The sequence below is a fragment of the Centruroides vittatus genome, unplaced genomic scaffold (genome assembly GCF_030686945.1).
Source record: "Centruroides vittatus isolate TY-2023 unplaced genomic scaffold, ASM3068694v2 contig_742, whole genome shotgun sequence".
NCBI classification, from domain to species: domain Eukaryota; kingdom Metazoa; phylum Arthropoda; class Arachnida; order Scorpiones; family Buthidae; genus Centruroides; species Centruroides vittatus.
Window position 1 is genome coordinate 928,628 of NW_027122478.1, and position 21,214 is coordinate 949,841.

The 21,214-nt window shown below is 29.0% G+C and overlaps 1 protein-coding gene across 1 annotated transcript in view; it reads right to left on the reverse strand.

The window, feature by feature from the left end:
• Positions 1 to 208: 208 nt before the first annotated feature.
• The window catches only part of Polr3A (RNA polymerase III subunit A), a 116,565-nt gene continuing 95,559 nt past the window's right edge, over positions 209 to 21,214 (reverse strand). The window contains exons 36-39 of the mRNA XM_067277302.1: positions 20,067 to 20,166; positions 18,384 to 18,452; positions 919 to 1,053; positions 209 to 374 (exon numbers count right to left, since the gene is read on the reverse strand). Of these exons, the coding sequence (XP_067133403.1) occupies positions 303 to 374; positions 919 to 1,053; positions 18,384 to 18,452; positions 20,067 to 20,166 (376 nt within the window). The 3' untranslated portion in view covers positions 209 to 302. The remainder of the gene's footprint in view (positions 375 to 918; positions 1,054 to 18,383; positions 18,453 to 20,066; positions 20,167 to 21,214) is intronic.

The window sequence follows — 21,214 nt, forward strand, 5'->3', positions numbered from 1 at the left end:
ATTCTCTTAATAAGCTGAACTTGGCACTAAGCAGGAGGTCCAATCGTATATCGCGCGCTCTAGGTTATTGAAAGAAACTGACGTCACAACAGTGACGTAAAATGATAATCTGTTGGCTTTCCTTATTTTGCAGGAAAATGTCCTTCAATAAAACAATATGAAAATTTCATAAAAGAAGTGATTGAAGTATAAATAAAAACTATTCAAATACACAGATTTATTATAAATAATTTATTCTTCACGTTAACGTACATCTTTTATTATGTAGAGGTTTAATAATTATTTACATATATTCAATTTATTTATACAGGAACATGAAATTCTGGCGAATCAAATATTAATTTCTTTTCCATTGGCAACGGATTTCTGTCAGCTGTAGTTTTAATTAAGGAAATTTATGATATTTTGTATAAAAAAAAAAAGCAATTGTCTAACAATTATATCCTTGTTAAAAATATCCTGAAAAGGAAAAATCTACATTATGTAAACAATGTATATTGTTGTTTTTTATATTGATATAAAAATAAACTATATTGTAAAATTTGTAATTTAAAAATATATTTTAAAATAACAACTATTTCTATTTTTACTTTGAAACAATCATGATAAATACAGATATTTTGATACTATAAAAAAAAAATCATTATCTGGAAATATTTGATAATAAATATAGAATAATACAAAAATGTTTGAAAATAAATACATTTATCTCTTATAATTATAAGAGATGAATGCAAAAATAGAGAAGACAAGTCAATTTAAAGTTATCATTAAATACAAAATGAAAAATTATAGTTATATTTATAAAATTTTAAAAGCAAAAAAAAAAACTTAATGTAAAATTTTATTTTATTTTTTAAATTTAAATACTTTAGAATTTCTTATACATTTTAGAAAAATTAAATTTAAAAAAGGATATTTATGCAGCAATTTAAAAAATCCAGTACCCAAAGACATTGGAATTCCTAAGATGATACTTTCACTTACACCAGTTATAGTATCTTGTTGTCCAAAATAGGAAGCATCAAAAAGATGATCAGCTGTTCTTTCAAACTAATTTAAATAGTGATATTTATGTAATTAATACATAATTTTATAAAAATAAAATAAAATATAATAGAAAATGAGTGAATTCACTTATTTAATATATATAACTCTAAATAAAAATTAAACATTTTTTTTCATTATGCAGTATGTATATATAATTCACAGTAACATATATATTAATAAACCAAATGATTGCTGTAATTATATTTATTTATTTTATTCAAAATATGTAGTATTTTCAGAACTTTTGCAAGCTATTTTGAAACTCAATAAAGTTAAGAAATATATTTTATCTTTCAAATGGAATGTGCAATCAAAAATTTTTTCTTTATAGGCTTATATAATACTGTAACACAATAACATTTTTTTAGTTTTTTAATCTAAAATTACACTAAATGTTGGTGTAAGGAATTAAATCATTACTTGTACAAATCACAAAATTTTAATTCATTTTTCTTCATAGAAATATAAATTATTTCAATGTGAACTTATTTTGTTTTTGATGTTTTCTTTAATATCCTATAAAAACATTAAAACAAAATTTAGCTTGAAATATCTCTAAAATTTATTGAAAAAATTTCTTTAAGTAACAATGTACAAGTATCAGGTCTCTTGAATATCTGTACATTATTAAAAGGATGAAAAGCACAAACACATAAGATGCATTTGATGTTGATGAAACCAGATTTGACAAAGAAAAGTATATCAGAATGAATACAAATACTCCAAAAACTGAGTTTAAACTAAATATATTAAAATACTGCTTTAAGTGAAATACATTATATTGTATATGAACAAATAAGAAAAGTGCAAAATAATTGAGTTTAATGTTCATTTTCAGATCAAATAACATAAATTTATAATAACTTTTGCATATCAGATAACTGCCTAAATTAGTGGTGGCACACAAAAGGTTCTTGGTGGCACAGCCTAGAGATGACAATTAATAAAACTTTTTCAGTACTTCAGTAAAAAATAATTTATTAAAAATATTTTTAATAGTATAATTTATAAGATATAAATTAAAAATTTGATATAACAACTAAAATGTGGAATGAACTTCCAGACAGATTTTTCACATATGAAAAATGTCATATTTGCTCTTTTAATTGTTTTCGGTACAATGTACAGTACTACAATGTACAATGTACAATGTACACGATCGAAAACGTTAGTTAGATTCTTTTAAACAAGGCTGCTTATATAAGGTGGTACGAGTTGGGTATTGTACAGTACTACTGCGAGCAAACATTCTCAATGATAAAATATATTATAAATCCATACAGAATTCATTTTAACTGAAGAAAATTCAGAAATGTGCATAAAAAATTCAAACTTTAAACCAAATAGTGAACTGTGGAAACTCCCTACTTTGGTATTCACCCAGCATTCAAAATGGTACAAGTTCAGAAAAATGAATGTTTTTGGGTCTTCTAAGACCTGCTCAAGTCACAAATTTCAAATGAAACGTCTAATATTTTAGTGCAGCGTTTCTCAAAGTGGGTGATAACCCCCCCTTGTGGGTACTGGAGGCTTTCAGGGGGGCAGTAGAAGGCTCAAAGGAAATTAGGGGGCATTAAGGAAATCTAGAGGGGCAATGGCAGACAAATTCTATCCATAAAAATCTGACTATAATATATATAAAATGCTGACAATCTATATATTTTTTAATTTTTATTGAAGATCACAGCCTGAATATTTCTAACACGTTGACTTATATTATAGCATGAATAAACTTATTATAGTAACATTATTGCATAAATATGCTAAAAATGAAAGTTCAAGAATGGCTACCAAGAATTTTGGCTGCAGAAGCAAATCTCTCAACTGTACCAAGTTATGGTCAGTTGTTCAACGATTTCTGATAGCATTCCCATCGTCGTATTTGTGTGAACGTGGATTTAGTGCTGTAGCAACGTTGCTAACTAAAAACAGAAATCAGCTTCAAGTTACTGAACACGGCGACTTACGGCTGATTTTAAGTGAATTCGACCCTGATATTAACAAACTGGTCGAAATACATCAGATTCATCCTTCACATTAGATAAGTTTTAAATTCAAAGCCTTCTTTTAATGTTAATAAAAATACTTCTAAATATGATTAAGTATGAGTTTTATTTCCTCTCATTGAAACATTCTTTGATCTCAGAAATAGGATATAGATCACACCCTATCTATCCTATCCATATAATAATGCATGTTTAAACATTATATTTGCAACTGTTTTTAAGATACGCAACAGATGGTAATGTAAAAAGGCAAGTTAAAAAATATGGGGGCACTAGGAATTTTTTTAATCTCAAAGTGGGCGGTGGTCGAAATAAGTTTGAGAACCAGTGTTTTAGTGTGTGTTTTTGAATGTGCCAGGCACAGAAGAGTCAAAACACCAAAATGTTAGGTGTTCCGTCTAATTGAAATTTGTGACCTGAAGCGGGTCTTAGAAGACCGAAAACATTCATTTTTCTGAACTTGCACCATTCCTCTGGGTGAATACCAAGGTAGGGAGTTTTCATAGTACAGAATAACCCAGTTTCTGAAATATTTTTATTCTTTAAATATTGAACTGTTAGCTTCAAAATTTGAACCTCAAAAGAGTCACTAATGTTTAAATATTGTAATTTTTTAATGATGTTTTTATTATAGTGTGTATAATACACACTATAATAAAAACATCATTAAAAAATTACAATATCAAAAACTATTGAACTACTGAAATTAAACTATTGAAAAATTTATTTGACTATAATAATTATAGTCAAATAAATTTTTCAATAGTTTGATTTCAGTGGCATTTGGAGTGCCCAATATTTGAAAAAAGTAATTATGTGGCACTCCAGTGTATGTAGATTGCCAACAACTGGCCTGAATCATGACAAATACAAATGAATATAATCCAATATACTGTTATTTATTATAAAGAATATAAAACTTAGAGAAAGATACTAGAGCTTGTCAAGAGAAGTTCCTTTCACAATTTATTTCAAAATTAAGTAACATAAGAAAGAAAATTATATTGCTGATAACATCAAAAATAGAATAAAACCTTGTCTAAAATTCATGATAAAATACAGATTTAAAAGATTATAAAATACAAAAATTAGTTACCATTCCACTCCTTTCTATTAAATTTGAAATTCACCTTTCAAAGATAGTAAATATTGAAATTGTAAAAACAATTATCTATGTAAATAAAAATGTAAGTGTTCGTTTGTTCAAAATCTTAAATCTCCGAAAGTTCTTCACCGATTGCTTTGAAATTTTGACATAACATTGCATTCGAATATGTGCATGTTTTTATATACATATTATTATATAGATGTCATACAAAACTCCCGTGGGGGAGAGGGACAGGATTAAGGCTTACCGTGAATAACTCAGCTTCTATTATACTATTTTAGATGTGGATTTTTGTGTTTTTGATTGTGTTTTAATAGGGTACATCACGAGAATGTACACTAAACAGGGATTTTTTGAAATTCCCCCTCCCCCGAGGGAGAAGGAAAGGATTAAGACTTATCCTAAAGAACTCAGCTTCTACTGTACTATTTTAGATGCAATTTTTTTATTTTTAACTGCATTTTAGTAGGGTACCACATTTAGTAGGGTACCATGTGGGGATAAAAGGAGCGTATTCCTTAACAACAGAAGTGCTAAGAGAAAGTGACAGGCAAGATTTACAGGTGCAGATGTGATTTTTTGCATTTTATCAGGAAATCGAACATATTTTTAGACCCATCTAAAAATTCTCTAATTAGTCTGGAAACAGAGGGGACCTAATTCTTGCATTCTGTAATAATAGGTAAGATCAGCTATGATGTAATAATCTTAATCTTTGCTATCGTTACTTTTTGCCCAAGCAATGGCAGGCTTATCTGCTAGTGAACAAATAAACAAAAAATAATTATAATGATTAGATAGATAATTGAAACAATATCTTAGAATTGTATAGTGATATAAAAAACCAGAGGAATAACTGTATTATTTTATGGAAATTCTTATAATTGAATTGAAAAATAAATCATGAGTCATTAAATCCAATATTTTCAAAATAGTTAGGGACTTATTGAGAGTATTAGATGGACAATTGCAGAGAAAGCTAGAAATACTCCTTTCAGTCAATAAATTCTTCGAGGTTGTAACAAATTATTTATTGGAAAAAAAGAGAATTACACAATACCACCCTTTGAAGTAATCTCTTTCTGCTGCTTTGCATTTCTGCCCATATCTGTACCATTGCTGAAGCAGTCAGCAAAGCCATTTTTTGTAATCACCCTGAAAGTTGCTGTTGTCACTGCTTGAACCTCATCAGATGTTATGAAACATTGAACTTTCAAGCTGTTCCTTCATTCTGAAGAAAAAAAGTATGCAGATACTAGGAAGTAGGACAGCTGTAGAAGCAAGAACAAGTTGACACATTGTTCCTGGACAAGCACTCTGTGATCACAGTAGATTGGTGACATCTGATGTAGCAACATTGCTTTCAAGACTGTTGCAAAAGATCTCTTTGCTGGAAGCTTCCAGTAGCATTATGGATGCTGGCAGAATGGCATTGATGCAGAAGGAAATTACTTTAAAGGTGATATTGTGTAACTCTTTTCCTCCAATAAATAGTTTCTTACAACCTTTGTCTCAGAGCTTATTGATTGAAGGAACTATTTGGCAAAGAATAGTTCAAATTTAGAAGAGAAAAGGGGAATAAAGGATGCAATAAACAAATGAGGATAGGAAGATAGGAAAAAAGTCTGATAGAAGGAAGCAGAAATTTCCTAGTTTGTTTTGTAGTTTGGAAAAGGCCTTCAAGAGATTGAATTGCAGAAAGTTGCTTAAATCTACAAAAAGAAAAAAAAGGAATGCTAGGAAAGATAGAAAATTACTGTATATTCATTACATATAACCTGTTAGTTAACAGAATTTAAAAGTCAATTTGAAACAAATGTGAGCTATATGCCAAATTTAAATTGCAATCACAAATTCCCACTTATGCAGTAACTTAATGGCTGCTCACACAAGCATGGAGCATATGGTGGGGGAGAAATATTTCATTTTTGTTCTAGCAAGTTTTTATTATTGCAGGTTAAATACTACTGGGGTTATATGCATGAAAATATGATAATCTGAAATCCAAACAGCAGTCATAAAGATAAATAGAACAGAGTTAAATCAAATAGAACTTGGCACAGATGGAAGATAAGATTATTGCATTTCTCTGATATGGCAGAACTCCACTTATTTATTTATTTATTTTCAAATACAATAGGAATAGTCTTGTGACAATAGATTTCCCCCCTAATTAAAAGTAAAACCCCAATTAAAATACATAAAATACAAAATCATCACACAACAGAGCAGACATCAAAATTAGCATAATATTCTTGCAATTCACATTTAAACATTTTTTTCATTCAACTTTGTTTTCTTTTTAACATATCTTTCATATTTTTAAACAAATTTGCAACAATGATTAAAAAACAGGATGCCAGAAGTGTTTTGTTTTTATTGATGACATCTCTCGCTTTGTTGCTAATGATTGGCTGCTCAAATTTGCAATCACTTTTTGCTTTTTACAGTCTAGACCAGTTTAAAATTCATTTTTTGCTTTTTGCTATTTGTTCAGTGTGAACTTAGTTATTCCAGCTTCAAATTATCCAAAAATAAAAAAAAAATTATTTGAATTAAACAGGTAATTTGTACATGGAAACAAGGAGAATTTGTAAAATTTGAATTAACCAAGTTCAAATTAGCAAAGTTCAACTGTAATTTTAATTTTTGAGTAGTCCTCTTTGGGTACTTCTGTACTTGCCACTGAACTGAACACCAAATCAAATATGCTAGAAAAGATTTATGTGAATGCATCACACCAGAATAATAAAATATAAATTGCAAAAGAGCAATACAGTATTAGCATAATATAAAGCAATATTTTACTTCTATTGAAGAAATAATTGCTTTTTTTATTTTACAAAAAAGGTAGAACTTCATTTCTTTACTCATAATTTCTTCTCAAATGGATCAGAAATCTGAATAGGAGAAGACTAACTGCTGTTTTTATGCCTCATCATTGCTGTCTCTAACTCAGCAAATGCTTCAACATGTATCTGTGGTTGCAGTAGATTACTATAGCAATACACTTGAATTCATAAAAAAATCATTCAATACAATATAAATAATAATCCAAATGAACCAGTATAATGTAAGTAAAATTAGTTTATTCATATCAGGTACTGTACCTATAACTAATTATAAAAATATTGAAAATGAGAATGAAGACCCTGTAGGTATAGTCAAGTTCCATCTCTGACACAAAAGGGACGGGACAAGAAAAGTGGTCAGACAAGATCAACCAAAAGTCAAAACTTCTCCTAGTCCACTCATGTGCATCTTCTGTTTCCAAGCACAATGGAGTGTTTGTTGCTGCCCATGAAATCCATTTTACTTTGTTCTTGCTCAACATCCTTTTCATCCATTCATTTTCAACAAGTTTACTAGTTTTCACTCATACATGTCACAATCTTATTGTCAGTTAAAACTTGAAAACCACCATCAACTGCATCACTCATTAGTCATTCATATGCATCTTCCTTTTCACAATTTTCAAATCCAGAAATCAATTGAAACAAATTTGTAAATTCATTGACTTCTTCATTCTAAACAGATTCTTATGAGTCTTCCAGATCTGAACAAAGCTTCTTTCATTCTTTTTTCAGATTGTCTATTTTGAATGATTCCCAAGCTTCAAGCTAATATGTAACAGTAATCCTTCAGATTAAGTGTTTTAGAAAAAACAACATTTTCCCTCATTTTTTGCTGAGAATAAACAATATAGAATTCATTTCTTCTATATCCTCTTAATTTCTCAACAGTGCTTCATCCATTGGCTAAAGTAATGCTAATATTTGGTAAAAAAATACATTCCCTCAAAGTCATTGTCAGTTGCATTTAGTATATAAGTTGATAGTTTTAGATAACATAGTGTTGTCAAACAGCAGCAATACTTTGCCCTGTTTTCATTTGCATTCATGAGGCTTTTTAACAATTCATTCTCAGAATTATAAGTACAAATTTTAATTATAAACATAAAAAATGAAACCTAAGTTACATCGATCATATATAAATGTCTATTCAGTATTTGGTCTTAAAAAATTGACTTCATTACTAGCTGTTTATTTAATAATAAATAAAATAAAATTGAGCCTAAATTTTGTAAAAATATTTTTATAAAAGAAGTATTTTGTCTTATATCTAAGCTTTTTATTCATGAGAAAAAATCTAAGGATTAAATAAACTAGCGGGTGGGCCCAGCATAGCTCGGGCAAAAGTAACAATACCGAGGATTAAGATTATTACCTTACCCGTTTTCACAGAATGCACTAATTGGGTCCCCTTGTTTCCAGACTAATTAGAGAATTTATGGATCTAAAAATATGTTTGATTTCCTGCAAAAATGAAAAAAATTGCAACTGCATCTTGAATGTCACATTCTCTTAACAATTCCATTGTTACGTAACAGTTCCATTGTTGACACTTCCATTGTTATGTAACACTTCCATTGTTTATGGAAGTGTTAAGACTTAATCCTGTCCCTCTCCCCTATGGAGAGGAATTTCGAAAAATCCCTTCTTAGTGTGCGTTCTCGTGATGTACCCTAACTGTGTACCAAATTTCAACTTTCAACTCCTAACCGTTTGGGCTCTGCACTGATTGTTATTATTATCAACTCGTCTCAATTATATATATAGATTCAGTAATCACTGCTAATTTAAATCAGTTGAAGTTGTCATTAACAAAATTAATTTAAATGTTTTTAAGTTAAAGAAAACAGAAGCAAAAATGTTTTGTCATCACAATGCATTTAAGAAAACTTGTTTTTCAAATTATAAAATCTACAAACAAATAGAAGTTTTATATGTATGTTTTACTTTTGAACTTCCTAGCAGAAACATCTTTAATAATAATGAATTTAGAATATTTTTTTGCACAGATTATCCTAAATTCCAACAAGCTTATTTTAGATATAGCAGTGATATATTAATTGTTTTACATAAAAATGAAAAGAAATTTAAGAGGTTCATATAGTTTTTAGAAGTGTAAAAGAATTTATTACATTTGATATGAATGAGAAGTCAACAGATACATTGACTATTGGCCAACTTCTAAATTTAATGCTATACTGTTACCAATAGAAAATAATCTCTTATTTTTATATGGTGTATTGCCAGAATAAAGGAGAAAGATTAAACTGAATTAATGATTTAGGCTGATGTTAAATTAAACTAAAAACATCATAAACTGAACAACATTTGAACTTCATAATACTAATTTTTTGTTATATATATAATTATAACTAATGAAAATTATTTCTGTATATATATTTTTGTTTTTTACGTTATATTGTATTATATATATAATTTCCATCATTTCCACAGTAGACCTTTTAATTATAAGGAAATTTGGTACATTAACAATTATATTATTAATAAAAGTATTATTAAATTTAATAATTTGTATTAAATTATTTGCATTTATATTATTTATAATATTAAATTATTTGGATATGTATTTGTATTATTAACCAATTGATTATTTTGCAAAATAAAATGAATACATTTAATTTAACATATTTGCTTTTTACTTAATTTTTGAAATAATCACAAAATAAGTACTGTACATTAATTAAATTTACAGTTAGATTCAGTACTTCAGTTATAAATAGACTGAGAGAGTTTATTTAGTTGTTAAACTAAATAAACTATTTTATACAAACTTAATGTAATTGATATTTAATGTTTTAAACTGTTTAAAAATTTAAATATCAATTATATTAAATGCAAAAGCAATCAATTTTACATGAATAACGAATTAAATATTTATTGTAATTACTAATTCTATTTATTTTTGGCACTTGCCAAATGTTGAATAATTGCCTTTTGCCAAAGTATCTATCACACAGCAAACAGACATGCACACATATACAAGGTATGATAATTTGCTGTAGGGTTTATATAAAAACTGGCTTTTTTAAAAAACTGATTTTCAAACTTTCACCCTCTCAAAATTAAGATAAGGGATATTTACAACTTATTTTAAAAGTTTTTAATTTATTAAATATTTATAAAATGTCAAAAATATAACAAAATATCAGGTAATCAAAAAAAAGTTCTGTCATTTTTTGTGAAACTACAAAGTTTAAAGAATGTTATACGCAATACACAATAGATGGCACTAAAATTCCAGCAATATGTTAATCAAGATTTAATGCTGACTCATCTTATATAAAGAGAAGCGGAAAGGTTATCTCTTAATATTATAAAAATTGACCGGAAGATGAGTACTCCAAACTCTACAATTCGTGCTTGTATGTTGTATGAGTTTAAACTTGGAACAAATGCTATGCAAACGGCTCAAAAAATATGCCAGGCTTTTGGACAAGGTTCTGTCAGCACTCGCACCACCCAAAGGTGGTTTAGAAAATTTTCTTCCAGCTATGAGTCACTTAAAGATGCGCCACGAGAAGGGCGGCCATATGTCATTAATGATGATGAATTACAGGCTGCAATCGAAGAAGATTCTGCTCAAAATTGTCAGATGTTAGCACGAAGGTTCTCCATAAATGATGAAACTGTCCGTTTACATTTGCATAGTATCGGGAAAGTTTACAAGCTCAGCAAATGGATACCTCATCAATTGAAACCTGCCAATATTGTGCATATGGTGGACTGCAAATGGAATTGTTCACTATGAACTTATACCATCTGACCAGACTATTAGTGCTAACGTCTACAGTGACCAACTCCGTCGAGCTTACCAATCACTTTTGAAAAAACAGCCAGCTTTAGTGAACCGTAAAGGCATTCTTTTCCTACATGATAATGCTATAGGCCTCATGTCGCGCATGTGACCTCTGACACAATTCAGACCCTTGGATGGAAACTTCTTTTGCACCCTCCTTATTCCCCTGACATTAGCCCTTCTGATTATCACCTATTTTTAAGCCTAGATAATCATCTGTGAAATTGACAGTTCAGAAATAGAGAGGCTATGGAAATGGAGTTAGAGAAGTTTTTCAACTCTAAAGATCGTGACTTTTATAAAAATGGAATTTATAAGCTTGTTTCCTGTTGGGAAAAGGTTATAGAATGTGAGGGTGGTTATTTTCATGAATAAATTGTGTTATTTCCTATACATTTTTATGTTTGTTTTCTTTCAACAAAAAACGACAGAACTTTTTTGGTTACCTGATAAAATCGACTGATGTCTACCAAAATAAAACCAAAAAAAATGCTAGATTATCACATTAAACTATATAATTTACTCCATAGAAAACCATAAAGAAAAATGAACAACAATGAATGCCTACAAAATATTATTTCTTATTTTTCCTAAGAATATGATTTTAGAAAGCAAAGAACATCTATAGATCTATTGCTCGACTGTGTCTTTATTTTGCACACAAAATTGCCAGAAATAGAAAAAACTCTCATTTGCTACTGAGCTAGGTTTAATTGTCCTTAAAGCATTAAATAATAAATTTTTGTTTTTCTATTTGTACTCTCTAATACTAAAAACTCCTTTTTTAGTGTCTTAGGGCTGGACGAAGTCACTTCTTCAGGTTCTTGAAGATATTTATGTATCGATTTTTCCATAGCATTTTTTAAAGCTATGGCTTGATTTTCTTCTTTGCCATTTTTTCATCATCGCAATCATCTTCTATAAAATTATTTGGATATAATCTCGATAATATTTGTCCAGATAACTTAATGATATCAGTCAGATTTTTGTAGTTAGTGGAAGAAATATGCTAGAAGACTTTGTCCATTCTGTGGATTTTGTAAATAAAGAAGTGTTACTAATCCCGTTGGTCTTCTCTCTTGAATCCGTACCTCTACAGCATATAACAACTTGAAACTAATTTCAGTTTTCAAATTTTTCAATTCACATAACAGAAATTCAAATGTGCTTTCATTTGTTAATAAATAGGACATCATCCTAAGGCATCAGCTGCTAAATGTATTGGTCCTAAAACTTTAAAGAGCTCTACAATTTTATAATTCACTGCTTCATTCCACATGTGAGAAGCACTGATGTCATTCAAAGCTAAAACAGTACATTCTTTTAAGTGCACAAATCTTTCTATCGTTTTTCCATTGTTGCACAATTTCTCCCTATTGTAAGGAGAATTGGATGGTTTTTTTAGGCGTAGGGGATTTTTTGTTTTTGTAGTTAGTTTTATGAAACTTAGTATTTAACAATATTCCCATTTTATGCCAGAGATGATTTTGTGTCAAAATGTTGATGTTTTTAATCAAATAATTAATTAATTTTTATGTTTAAGTCTAGGCTCAAAAACTGGTTTTTTAGTTGGGAAAACCCAGTTTTCAAAATTATATAAATTTCTTCAAAAAACTGGTTTTTCAAAACCAACAGATCATAATTTGCTGATAATCAGTTTGTCGTGGGAATGACAAAAGTTTGTCAGAAATTTGGAAAATGGACAAATCTCAAATAATAATTTGTGCCATTGCTCTTGTAGTTACAAGTAGTTCATATCTTTTAATAAAAGATAAACAAACCAGTTTGTCTTCTACACATATATAAACATATTTCATCTGTTCCTACTCACTTTAACATTCCACTTTACTTTTTTATAACATTTTCTAAATGATGCCATTAATTAATCTTTTTTTTCCTTTAATTTAATGAAAGAATATTTTCCACCTCAATTACTGTTTCATTAGGCCATTTCATTTCAAAAATAAAGACCAAAAAGAAGAAAATATATGAATATGTAGATGGACAATACAAATGCATGGAGGCAAATACACTCATTGCCATAAAAATTAGTGCACATAAAAGTTGTTGGAATCAAACAAAATTGTACATGTGTGAATGTAACAGATTACAGGTAAGTGATTACAAAATAAAAGCAAAAAGATCATTTATTGCAGGAAAAACTACAATGGAAGGAGGTTCAATACCTTGTTGGGCCACCTCTAGCATGAATACTCAATGTGATGTGGGCGGGCATGGAGACACACAGATGTGCTATGGTGTCTTGCAGCATCTAACCCACAGTTGATTTAAGCAGTCTTCTAGTTCAGCCAAACTACTACACTGTCCAACTTGGCATCCCAGGTGTTCCCAGACATGTTCAATCAATGACAAATCAGGAGACTAGGCAGACCAGGAAAGTGGGGCAATGTGGCAGAGGCAGTTCTGTGACACCCTTGCTGTGTGTGGTCAATCATTGTCCAGTTGAAAAATGGTTCTTGGGAGCCCTGCCATGAGAGGCAACACATATGGCTGTAAGATTCACTAACATACTGCTGGGCTCTCATGGTCCCTTGGATCACTATTAGAAGTATCGAAGAACGGGCAGTCCTCTCAGGCCAGTGGTCTGTAAAGGGTGTCCTGAGTCTTGGCACCAAATGTGCAAGCTCTGTCTCATTCACTGGTCCAAACATCTCCTCACAGTGTTGTCAGAATGGCCTAGGTGGCAAGCTATTCAGTGAGATAAACATCTGACCTCTATCAACCAATGATCCTTCCTCTCTCAAACTTAGTAAGTTGTTCATATGGTTTTTGATTTCAACATAAATGTATCTCTAGTAATACAGTGTCCTTCTTCAATAGGTAAACTGCAGACAGGATGCCTTTGCATACTGTTTTATAGGCCAAGATGGAAGCATTTTAACACCCTCTGCTGGCATTATGCAATGAGCCATCATGCTATAACTCTAATCATTTCCATATCTGCTTGAAACTTACTTGTATGTCAAGTTTCACAGTGATATGACAACTCCTTTTTGGTGTGCTAATTTTTATGGCAATGAGTGTATTTGTCTCCTACTTATTATTTGCACTATCCTGCCACACCTATTGTATATTAATTCTCTTCTAGATGCTGCCTCAATTTGTAAGGTCTCTTATTGGCATCTCTCTCTGTTTCACTCCTAATGTTTACATTAGTTGCCTCCCTACCATATAAATGTTTATCCAATCCTTGTGGGATTCTCTGTATCATTGTTATACCATTAAGTGGTCTCCGGCAGGCACCGATGACTCTCTCTCTCTTCTCTTATCTTTCTCCTTCCCTACCTCCCATTCTCCTTTTCCCCCATCCCCCATCCTAAACCTTCTCCTTTCCCTCACTACCTCTTCCCCCTTTCTTCCTATAAGGCTATACCTCAGAGTCAGGCCTTACCTTTAACTACATGTACATATGGACCACCAAAATAATAAATAAACAGATCTGTATGTTTTTGAGATAGGAAATCCCAATAAACCATTCTCTGCCATCCACCAATTTTAAAGCCTGCACAAAGATGCATTTTAATATTGCTTTTGTTTTTAATAATTTGCCACAGATGAAGGAAGTAACACTTGACCTATACGTAAATTGCTTAATTACCATCTTGTCGATAACTTATCAATCCCTTTTAATCTGCTAACATATGAGAGTCTTGGGGTTTCTTTCATTAAAAGTCCTATTGACATATATTTGGAAAGAATTAGTTAAGGCTCTTCCCAATTTTGGAATGTTAAAAGCTTTCAAAGTACTCTACAATTTCTTTCACAAGTTTATCAAGTCAGTTCCACATTCAGTCTGCTTCTGGTTTTCAGTTATAAAGGTAGTGCTGTGTATATAGAAAGGTTATGATGTCAAGGAACACAGTGTGACAACTCCCACTACAAATGAAGCCAAAGACACATTGTTGAAAGTGTGCAAACGTTTTTGGAAAAACATTGCAATGACAGTAGTGTAATGTGCTATATCATTACACTGGACAACATGCTTGGAAAAATAAAGAAGCAAGCAACAAATATTGATTGATCACTTCTTCAGTCCAAGTAATTATAAGTAAGATATTAAACATGATTTATCTTTTTATGAAACATTTATGGTAATAAAGAAGACAAGTTAAATTGAGCATAGGGAAAATATACATTCTTCACTCAAAACGCATTTTTTTTTTTCTCTTTTGTGTTCAATATATGTAAGGCTATGTAATCTGACTGAAAATGATAACACATTATTTCCCAAAAAAGTCATTTTTCATTGTTTTATTAAAATGGTTGATGGTCATTTTTCATTGTTTTATTAAACTATTTTTTTAATTTCTGACTAGTCACCAAAGGATGCTTTAAACTGTTTTTAAATAATTTTACAGAGGCATAGCCTCTAATAAAAAGTGACCTCTGCAAGGAAGACGTGTTTGTTTCTGGTGTTTGGACATGGCAGAAGTACAAGACATTTTTGTTTCTTCCAAGAGTTTTAAAGTATTTTTCATTTTCTCAGTACACTTTATTCAGTTCATAACAAACTTAATTTATTGCAATATACTGCATAATATATGAAAATAAATTTATTTTTTCTCCATCCCAACATCACAAACTTTTTTGATAGACCACCAATCACTAAACAACCAAATTCATGATTGAACAGATAGTGACATGTTAACAAGGTTGACTATACAATGTTTCTGTCAGACTGCATTAAAAGCACTTAACTCTTATCAGGCTCCTTTAGTACTAGTTTGGGAATGGTCTTTCCACCTCATTGAGCTGACTACCTATGACTGATGAGAGAGTATTTCTATTATGGGTGCCAGAATATAAAGGTATTGCTGGCAATGTAAGTGCAGATCTACTGGCTAAACAGGGAACTTCTTATCTCTTTGTATAGTCTAAACCAACTCTTAGTATTTTTTATACTTTTTTAGAGCCATCAAAAAATGAACTGCTTTCAGTCATTCTAACCAATAAAGGTTAAAAACAGCAAGATTTTTTTTTACCTAGCCTACTTTTTGGATACAGTAAAGATTTCTTGACATTAGAAAGCAATCATGTTTGCTTTTTGGCCAGTGTTGTAACTGGCTTTGGTCATTTTTGTAAACATCTGTATTGACTAAAACTTCCCTTCTCAGTCTTCTACTGCTTTTGTAGATCTTTGCTCAGATAAATGTGTTTATCTGGGTTCCACTTTTTGAACCCTGGTAACATTCCTCATCTTTCCTTCAGAGAGATCTATTGTCTTTGTTTAAAAAAGATTAGACTACTGAAGTAACTTCTCATGGAAGTGCACAATGCACCTTTTAGTTGAAGTGTATTTAGCCTGCTGGCCCCCCACTATGTATAACATTGTTTCATAGATGAAATTCATATTTAACTTGCTTGCTGATAATTTTTTACATCTTTTATTACAATGAACTTTTGCTTAACAAACATTTTTGGGGATTCCATCAAGTTTGTTATAACAAGATTTCACTGTATTATATTTTTTATTATCATTATATTATAAAACTCATAATACATTTTATATTAATTCTTGAGAACTAGGTCGTAATCTAAAAATTTAACATTTATTCCAAAAATTTAATTTCAGAGTATTTATATTTACTTAATAAACAAATTAATATTTTTGGGATCTTTGAAAATAAAACATTATTGTCTTTTATCTTTGAAATCTGTTATAAGACTTAAACCCCAAAAGTTTAACTGTTTTAATAAAGTTATACCAAAATGCCAATCTTAATTTTTACATTCTAAACAATAGGCTCACTTTAGATATATATTTATTTAAATGCCTATACAAAAGGAAATACCACAAAATAATTGATATTCACCTCAAAATTAACACCCTTAACAAAAGATTAAAATACAAATAAAGAATAAAAATCAATAGACATGATAAATATATACTTAAATAAAAACTAAAGATTATATATTATAAAATAACTGTTTACAAATGTGTTTAAAATGTATAAAATCTTTATGTAGAGATCATTCCACACAGCCTATTTTCTGAATAGACTGATAGAAAAAGAATCTGAAAGAAATAGAAAGCCTAAAAAATGGGGTAAAAAAATAAGTGTAGTTATGGGTAATGTGTAGCTGAACTCTTAGGTACAGCCAATCAGAATGAATGAAACCATGGAAGTATTTATGTAAAAGTAAACGATGAAAGTATTTGATACATTCGGTAAAACTGGGAATTCCCAATCTGGACCTAGTTACATTAGCACTAAGAGTAAAAGAAAGGTTAGAGAGTTTATTTAAAATAAGAAATATTTTATCTAATTCTTTTAATACTTTTTGTAAGTGAAATGAGGCAGTCATAGTCCATATTGGCAGACAATAATTAAGTGGAGACAATATATTGGCAAAATAAATGGCTTGTAAAACTGTGTTTGAGAAAATAGTTTTGCAAAACCACCAAAGAATTCCACGATGAATAGCTAGAGATTTAAAAGCTTTTTAAACATGTCTAAAAGTAAGCTTAGGATCAAAAATGACCCTGAGGTCATTATAAGAAATAACATATTTTATGGGATTATTATAAATATAAAATGTGGGCTTAAAAATGAAGATTACAAATAAGTGAAAAACACATGATTACAGTTTTTTTGTATATTAATTTTTAAGTTAGCCTTTTCTAAAAAGGAAGATAAATGGAGTAGATCAGGCTAAAGAACATGAGAGTCATGGTTAATCAATTTATTACCTTTAGCAGAGGCTAATATAGGCAAAGTAATATGATCAAATATATTGTTTAAATAAGCTGAAATAAAAATAGACAGATTAAAGTAGATGTATAATAAGTTAAGACTTATACAGTATTTTAAAATTTAACAAATTTTTATATTAAAATAAATAGATGAACTATATTGTTTTCAATCCAACATAATATTTATTTATTTTTGAACACAATAAAATCTTTGTGGACAAGAGATTACTGTCCCCCAAACATAACAATAAAAACACCCCTAGATAAAAACAATTACACTACATATAAGTAATAAGAATTAATAAGTGTAAACAATACAAACATAATGAAATAAAAAAAATTACTATTCATTTCTTTCTTTGTAAAAATTTGCTGAATTTGATATTATTCTTAAAGATTGTCCATGAAAGTGAATGCTAAGATGTATTTATTTTTAGTATTAACCTAAAAAATTATAAGCTTATATTATACTTTAAATCTTTGAAATTTCTATTTATTTTGTATAGGTAATATAATAAAGATTGCATGCTATGTATTAATAAAATAAATAAATATTTATAAGGATCAGCATTGTAACTATATATAAAACTTAACATCATCTTTGTAAATAAATATATAAATCACTGCTAACTTCAGGAAGCCAACTTATTATTAAAATAACTACTTAATTTTGTTTTTAGTTTATTCTGTTAGTTCCGAATATTAAAACTTTTTCAAAGTATGAAAATTTGTGAAATTTAACAGTTCTTATAATTTCAGTTCAAACAAAATCAGAAATTTTTTACAAAGATTGAAAAAATAAAGTATTAAATAGAAACTTTTTCAATTTACTTACAGATGCCAACATAAGAGCACTTTCTTTCATTTTAGCAAGGCCAAATCTTGTAATTCCAAGAACTTCTCCCTGTATATGTATAAATTATTATTAATAAATAAATAAAAAAAAATAAATCTATAAATTTCAAAATGTTCAATAGAAAAACATATTTATACAGTATTTAAATTTTTAATTATTTGCATTAATCTTGGGTATGAATGAAAGTTTTAAATACAATACAAAAGGCAATAAAAGTTTTAAGCTGTTCTGATCATTAATTCCCGAGATATTGACCAAATTAATGATTATATTTATTTCTTAGATGTTAGTGTATATAAACCTAGATTCAAATGACCTAATTGAAACCCTCACGTTTTACAACCCCAGAGGATAAGTGTGCAGAAAAACATGATAATATACTAGCCACTTGCTAATCCAGCCATTCCATACACAAAGGAGTGCCAGATTAGTGGGAATGCTGGATTATTGAGAGTGTACAGGGCACCTTAATTATTGCCTGCCTAAAAGTAATAAATAAAGTGATCTGTCATCTTTCAGTACTGATTCGTTTTTGAAAGAAGGCAGTCAAACATATAGTGCACAGACATGCAATACTGTACACAGAAATGAAACCCAAGTAAACAGGAAAACAGGATATATGACTTGACTAACAATTTTCATGAATAAAAGCACACAGGGAATTACGCTGAGGGTGTACCAGATAATTAAGAACTAGATTAGGCCTTAATTACAATTATTAAGTTTAACAAGAGATAGTACCTAATGCCAAATTACCTCTAAGCCAAATTACTTGGCATTTAAGTATTAATAGTAACAGTAATATAGCCCAATATAATCTGGCAATTGTTTGGCTTTAATATAACTATTGGGCTTACAGATGTTTATATTTGAAACTACTTAAATTTTAAATTACTCTGTCAATAATTTGTCATCTGCTAAGATATGAGACCAATGTTTTATTTAGATAAACTTTCAGAATATCAAACTAAATTTTTAATAATTTAAATATCTTTGTTTAACTTTTGAAATAGTTTAATAATTCTCTTCCATGCAGAAGTTGAAAGTAGATATCCTGATTGAAGGAATGTACCTGAAGATGGTTATATAACTGGCTGAAATATATTAATTGCAATATTAAATGCATTACTAAAATCAAAATTGTGTTTAACTTTTTACTAATAAGCAAATTAAAGTTAAAACTTAATAAAAAAAATTTTGTTTTCCATCAATTATTTCACTTAAAAATAATAAAACAAAAACCTAATTAAAATACAGTAATTATTTTAATGATTTTACAGGTCAGAAATTACTTGCACTGTAAGTGCATTTATTCAATAAATCATTCATTCTGTGATTCTAAGAGAAATTGTCACCACCACAATGCAGACATAAAAATAAAAAAAATTATGCCATGTAATCAGTGTAGTCAATTATTTCTGAATATTTTACTATTATTTTTAGAATCAACAGATGACAAAAGGAATATTCTTATTAGAAGAATAATTCATAACAAGGTAATTTTTAAAATTAAAAAAGTATTTTCGTAACTATAAATTTAATTTGATATTACAACCAAATAAAGCATTACAAAGTTTTAGCTTGAAAATCATATCAAATGTAAGTGCAATAAAGACTGTCAAATTATTTGAAGTATCATATAAACATCATTCAATAGTATACCTTGAAAGTCATTAAATCAGCAAGCAACATTAAATGTCGTCTATCCACACTTATCCCATGACTCTCCATAGTAATCTGTATTTCACGTATAATTGTTGTCCTATAAATAAATAAGAAAAAACATTTTTATTTTTTATTGTTTTCTTTATAGCTTTGATTAATTATTTAAAAATACTTTATTTATGAAACTCTGACAACTACATTACCATAATTTCATGCAGATAATCTACAGGTTGTCTGTATTTAAAAGACAATTTGAAAGCAATGCAAGTTATGCAATAGAACAGATTAAATAATAATTTTAAACTGTAATTATGAACTCATCAAACAACTTTTCCTTTGTCTAAAGTCACAAAGAACATCTTTAAAAAAATAAAAAATCCTTTGTGCAGTACATATACATTCTTCTGCTATAACAACTTTTTCTGAAACACTAAAAAATAAACATATATATTTACTTCACCTTTAGTTCTCTCTCATTCATTTTCTTTATATTCAGTCCATGTTTTAACTGATATTATTAGTCACTTCTAATTGAATTTGTATCCTGAAAGCTGATAAATTTTTGATAATTAGCTCCTAGCTACATGATGATAACATTTCAGAACACTTTAACAAACAAAGTTCAATTTCTACACCAGACTGAATTGATATAAATGATAATTACACACCATAAAAACCTTAACTCACAAAGAACTTTAATACACTTAATTTTCAGACAAATGTTTTCAATCTATTCTTAAGATCATCTTCTGGACTCTTTAAAGTTCCAACATTGCAATGTAATAAAGAACAATGACTTATTAAAAACAGGAGAAAAAACAATAGAAACATAAATATGTAAAAAATTATATAAACTTTATTGATAAGATGTGATAAAAACTGTCAACTGAATAACCTATAATTCATTGATCTTTTTATTTCTATTAAGTGAATTCTGACGACAAACTAATTATAAACATTTAAAACAATAGCCTTAGATAGACTGTAGAATGTTTTTTGCTTACTCACAACAGCATTACTTCTGCCATTTTGTAAACAAAATTAGAACTAAAAATGACACCATAACAATTTTGATTTACTTGTTTCATTTTAAAGCTCTATAGTGTAGAAATTTGTTTTATATTAATTGAAGTAACATTTGTATA